Source organism: Pseudozyma flocculosa, assembly GCF_000417875.1.
Source record: "Pseudozyma flocculosa PF-1 unplaced genomic scaffold scaffold00009, whole genome shotgun sequence".
NCBI classification, from domain to species: Eukaryota; Fungi; Basidiomycota; class Ustilaginomycetes; order Ustilaginales; family Ustilaginaceae; genus Pseudozyma; species Pseudozyma flocculosa.
Genome location: NW_006920877.1, coordinates 427,262 through 433,064, shown reverse-complemented (window position 1 = coordinate 433,064; position 5,803 = coordinate 427,262). Strand labels below are relative to the sequence as shown.

The 5,803-nt window shown below is 64.0% G+C and overlaps 2 protein-coding genes across 2 annotated transcripts in view; one reads left to right on the top strand and one right to left on the bottom strand.

The window, feature by feature from the left end:
* Positions 1-370, top strand: part of PFL1_03100 (uncharacterized protein) — a gene marked incomplete at both ends in the record, with an annotated part of 2,590 nt that extends 2,220 nt beyond the window's left edge. Inside the window, one exon of the mRNA XM_007880616.1 lies at positions 92-370. Within this exon, the coding sequence (XP_007878807.1) occupies positions 92-370 (279 nt within the window). The remainder of the gene's footprint in view (positions 1-91) is intronic.
* A 3,372-nt stretch (positions 371-3,742) lies between these two features.
* The window catches only part of PFL1_03099 (uncharacterized protein), a gene marked incomplete at both ends in the record, with an annotated part of 5,606 nt that continues 3,545 nt past the window's right edge, over positions 3,743-5,803 (bottom strand). The window contains one exon of the mRNA XM_007880615.1: positions 3,743-5,803. This exon is cut by the window's right edge and continues 3,261 nt beyond it. Within this exon, the coding sequence (XP_007878806.1) occupies positions 3,743-5,803 (2,061 nt within the window).

The following is a 5,803-nucleotide window of genomic DNA, read 5'->3' as shown; positions in this document are numbered from 1 at the left end:
GCTCATCAGGGGCCTCTCGGACCTGACCGCCCGCCGAGAGGAGCGGCCGCTACGCATCCGGGCTCCGTCGAGGCCGATGTGCCACCGCCAGGGCCTGCCTGGCAGCCGAAGCGGGCTCGGCGGCGAGAGCGAGTACGAGCTGGCCACGCGCCCCCTGGCCTCGCTCGCTCAGTTCCCCGTGCTCCTCGGCCCCAGCCGCAAGCGCTTCCTCGGTAGCATCACCGGCCGCTCGGAGCCCAAGGAGCGCGTCTACGCCACCGCCGCGGCCTGTGCTGCCGGCATCGCCAGCGGCGTCGACATCCTTCGTGTCCACGATGTCCGCGAGATGGTGGATGTCTCGCGCACCTGCGACGCTATCTACCGGTCGTAGCGTAGTCGTCGTGCCCTGTTTCACTGAGTCGGACGAGGGTGTGCAAGCGTAAAATTCAAGTGAGACTCCCTAGTCTGCAGCAGGCCACCCGTCGCTTTGATCGAGTTGTTGTCAAGTGCAGCACGGCAGCGGGCGAACTCAGAGCTGTCGTCCGCCCGGGGGGCCCTTTCCAGGCTCCATCATCGTCCTCATCCTCGTACTCTCCCCATCCTCCTTCTCGTCCTCGCCGTCCTCTTCGGCTGTTTGACGGTTGCTGTGTCGGCGTGCGGTCGCAGACTGTCGACCCCTCGAGGCTTTCTCCTGCGCTGCTCGCGTTTCGCGCTTCTTGCGATTGATCTCGTCCCGATTCTTGGCCAGATGTTTGAACCTCGACGCCTTTTGCGCCTCACGTTTGGCAGGATCGTTTGCCAGGCCTTCGCGCCTCCTTTGATTTATCTCGTCTCGGTCGGTTCTCTGTGACTGCGCGCTGTGAGCTCGCGCTCCTCGCGACGGATGGCATCGTAGACCGTGTAGCGGGCCTTCAGTTCCCCCCGTTGCGATCGCGCCAAGCCTCCTGAGAGGCCGAAGCTTCTCTCTGTTGCGAGCACGACATGTTTTCTCGTAGGCTCGCCTCTTCTCCCATGCTCGAGCCTTCTTCCTCTCTGCATCGCTCTTCTTTCCGCGCTTTGCCATGGTGCTGGGCTGGGCTGCCTGGAGAAGAGATGGCTTCGGATGGCGGTCGGCGTGGCCGGATGAGACTGGACGATGTGGGCGGGGGAGGAGCAGGCAGCGTTGAAGTGAAAGACAGACGGAGAGAGTTGCGTAGTGTCGAGAGAGGAGGCCAGTAAGTTCCTGAGGGCGGGGCTCCGGCTTGGCTGCAGAGGGGGGAAAAAAGTCTGCGCGCCAGAGGGACCAGCGTGGAGCCAACGTCGGCCAGAGCGCTGGAGCGACCTCTCCACTCGACCACATCCTACCATTCCAACACATCCTACCAACACATCCTACCAATCCAACACATCCTACCAACACATCCTACCCATCCAACACATCCTACCAATCCAACACATCCTCTCCCCATAAAGTCGTCTTACTCCAAGCTGGCAAGATCCCCCACCATGAACGTCCCGTTCCTGCACAGCGCCTTTCTGACGGTGGCTCCCGACGACCTCATCGTCCTCCTCGGCTCGCATGCCATCTTGTCCATCGACGAAGAGGAGCCCTCCCTTCCCAACGTGGCGAAAGAGTCGTACCAAGACTTCTTCTTTCTTTGCTCCAAGAACCACGTCCACGTTCTCGTCCCACGGGAGGTTGCCTGCGCTGTCCGTGAAGCTATCCGAGGCCGCCACGCAGGGACGCATCCCGATATGCCCTGGGGCGAAGTGACGACCAGACATGTCGTACAGCTGCTCAAAGACGAGCGGTGCGATGTTGTGCGAGTCTGCACCGAGCACCTCGCTCCCGATCACCCCCTCTACGTCTACCTGACTCATGCACCGTTGGCAGACAGGGACATTTCGGATAGCTCCTTCACCATCGCCGTCGACGTTCCAGCCCAACACATTACTCTCGTTGAGGCTTACAGCAACGCTTTCTACAGCGCTCAGCCACTCCTCGGCGGGGACTCTGCTTCCGGAGGCCTGATAGCGGACGATCCGATACCATCCTCGCCAGCAATCCGCCACATACGTATTCAGCCGAGGCTCACCGTCGCCCTCGTCGAGACTGAGAGGCAGATGGACAACTTCATGGACGAGCAAAACGTTTCGTTCATGAACCTGAACGGGGCCATCGATGCAGTCGAAGTTTGGCTAGCGACGATTCTGTCGGCTCCCGAACAAGCCCTCAATGGTGCTCGCATCGAGCTGACCGTGCAAGCACCGACATTCGTACAAGCTCTGGAGACGGCGGAACAGTCGCGCTTACTTCGGTGGGAGTTCCTGCAATCGGACCAAGCGGGGCATCGGCAAGTCTTCGTCGAGCAAGTCACAAGAGAAGCGTATCTTAACAGCACGCATCTAGCCCTGTCCGATGCCAGACGCCAAGCCAACGAACTATTGGCATCTATCCTCCCGAGGAGGTTCGAGATCGATTGGGAAGAAGCGCTTGTCGATGAAGGGAGCCAGATCCTGCTTGACCTGTATCGCCAGATTGGCTGGATGGATGAGCGTTATCGCATCCTCGGCCGTTTTGATCCGAGCTAAGAGTAACGGCCATGCCCGTCACTGTTGCCAAGGTGCTTGTGAAAGACTCCGCGAGATCGTGCGGCGCCTTCTGCAGGAAGGAGCAGACCCGCGCATCACCACTGGGAGCTTCACTAGCGCCCTTTTCATTCCAATTCCTGTGCGGCTCTCGTCGAAGCGTTCTGCATGCGTTAGACCACGGCGACAGATGCCGACACGCGAACTCAGTCAGTGCGACGAATGGCGACAAGGTGCACTTGCAGGCGAGTGATTCGGCCCTCCTCCCGTGACATGGCCACAGAGCGTATTTGGTGATTCGCGCGAAGAAAGAACCTACTCCGCGCAGCCAACACATATGCAGCACACCTGGTCGATGCCTCTGGCTCAACCTCGAAATCTTTTCGCACGACTCGTAGGCAAGCATGTGGCCTACATGAGCACATTGATCTCTGCGCTTGACTACCATGCCGTCCTGGTAGCGTAGCCTGAACGTCGGAATCAAGATACATAGCACCAATCCCGCGGCATGTTAAGTCGCCTCGCCTGGCCTCGCCTCGACCCTCTTACTAGCTGGCCACCGCGGCGTGGGGAGCTGATGCGCCTCTCTTGCAAGTTCCTTCTTCTCGCTCAGCCGCGTCTACAGGATCGTCGGCCACAAGGCCCTTCCGGCCGCGCTGGACGCGGCCCTCCTCCTCGTACTGGCGCTGATGGACAAGGCGCTGGTCGACATCGACGACGACGTCAAGGACCTCTCGACGATGCCGGCGTCGGCCTTGGAGCCGTCCGGCTTCGTCGACGTGCGCATCGAGCCCTCGGCGGCCGATACGCTCGTCATGCGCCGCATCGAGAGCAGCGCCAGCGCCACGGCGTTCGGGTACACGGTCAACGCGGTCGAGGGCCTTGGCTACATCGGCGTGGCGCGCGACTTCCGCCTTATGGCCCTCGCGGCCGGCATCGACGGCCTCATCCTCCCTGGACGACATTGGCGGCGTGGCCCCCGCCGCTCCACGACGCCCGTCCATCCGTCCGCCAGACCGAGGGCCAGGTCGCCGCCGACGCTGAGCCGAGTACCTCGTCCAACGGCCGTCCCTAAACTCGCCGACGCCAAGGCCGCAAAACGATGCCGATGCTCAGTCCGAGGTTCTGCGGCAATGGGAGATTGTTCCGGGTCCGACTCTTTTGCGCCCTTTCGCCTGCTGCGGATCGGGCTCGTCTATTTAAGCGACTGGTAGCTGACCATGGCGCGGAAGGTGGCGCTGGTGCGCAGCAGCTGTGTGTAGCTGCCGGAGGCGACGACGCTGCCGTCCTGGAAGCAGAATACGTGGGTGGCGTCGCGGATGGTGCGCATGCGGTGGGCGATGGCGACGATGGTGCAGGTGCCGCTGCGCGAGATGTCGTCGAGGGTGGTCTGGAAGGCCTGCTCGCTCTCGGCGTCGAGGGCGCTGGTGCTCTCGTCGAGGAGGAGCAGGCGCGGCTTGCGGATCAGGGCGCGGGCAATGGCGATGCGCTGCTTCTGCCCGCCCGAGAGCTGGCTCGACGAGATGAGCGTGTCGTAGCCCTGCTTGAACGACGCGATCGTGTCGTGGATGCCCGCCGCCTTGCACGCGGCGATGATGTCCGCGTCCGGCACCGAGTCGCGCCACGACGTGTCGGGGCGGTAGGGCTCGAGCATGTCGTCGGCGCGGCCGCCGCCGCCGCCGCGCCCGTGCTGCTGCTGTTCGTCGGCAAGCTCGGGCTTGACGCCGAGGGCGATGTTGAAGCGGACCGTGCCGTAAAAGATGACGGGCTCCTGCGGGACGAGGGCAACGTCGCGGCGGAGGACGTGCTCCGAGACGGCGTCGGTGCGCCGGCCGTCGACGCGCACGGCGCCGTGCGACGGGTCGTAGAAGTTTTCAATGAGCGACATGGCCGTCGTCTTGCCCGAGCCCGACTGGCCGACAAAGGCGGCAAAGGCGCCCGAGGGGATCGAGAGCGAGACGCCGCGCAGCGCCGGCTCGGAGCGCGACGGGTAGGTGAACCAGACGTCGTCAAAGTCGATCGTCGCCGGGCCGCGTTGCGACGGGGTGGCGTCGTCGGCGTCGGAGGACCGACGCAGCGCCTTTTCCGGGTCGTCGGCCGTGTGGCCGGCAGCGTGAGCGTTGCGGCGAAGCAGGCGGCCGAATCCGCGTGCACCCCTCTTTTCGTCGCCCTCGCCTCCGTCGCTGCCGCCTGCCTTCTTGCCGCCGTCGCCGCGCCTGGCGGTAGGCGCGCGATCCATGACGCGGAGGATGTTGGCGGTGGAGACGTGGGCCTTGCTGAAGTCGGGCGCAAAGGCGAGGAGCTGGCCGCTGGCCTGGGCGGAAAAGAGGAGGGCGGGGAGGACGATGAAAAAGGCCGTCTGCGAGTACCTGCCCTCTGCGACGTTCTGGCTGCCCCACCAGTAGGCGAACGCGTAGATGAAGTAGCTGATGCTGAGTGCGATGGCGAGGAAGACGTTGCCAAAGAGAAAGTGGCGCAGCGACTCGTTGTAGGGGCGCACGAGGGAGCGGTGGAACTTGCGGCGCACGTCCTCCTCGCGGCCGAGCGAGGCGACGGTGCGGATGCAGCCGACGGCCTCGATGGCCATGGCGTTGGACTTTACGTAGGCCGTCTCGTGGCGGCGCTGGAAGTCGGCGAGGACCTTGAGGCGCATGTAGCCCGAGGCGAGGATGATGGGGACGAGGGCGAGGATGACGACGGCGATGCGCCAGGCGATGGCGTGCGACACGACGATGCCCGCCGTCAGGTTGACCAGGATGCAGAACATGGTGCCGATGACGACGCCCGTCAGGCCGCCGAGGTTGTTGGCGTCGTTGCTGAGCGAGGCGATCATCGACGCCGGGCTCTGCGACTGCCGGTCGTACCACGCCAGCCGCTGCGAGACCATCGTCTCGAACGACATGCGCCGGATGCGGAAGAGGAGGCGCTCGGCGACGGTGCCCCACATGAGGCCGTTGAGCGAGTAGGCAAAGAGCTGGATCAGGGCGAGGATGAAGAAGAAGCGCGCAAACTCCTCGCCCTTGGCGCGCACCTCGTCGGCGCCGTTGCACGGGTTGAGGGCGTTGATGACGTGGCCGAACAGCACCGCCTCGCCAGAGTAGGACCCGCCCATGATGGTCGAGGTCAACAGGCCCGCGAGGATGAAGAGCCACTCGCGGCGCACCAGCCCGCCTACGCGGCGCAGCGTCGTGCTGGCCGGGTACCGGGCCTGGGCGTCGTCGTCGTCGTCGTCGGCGGCGGAGGCGTCCGTGTTGTC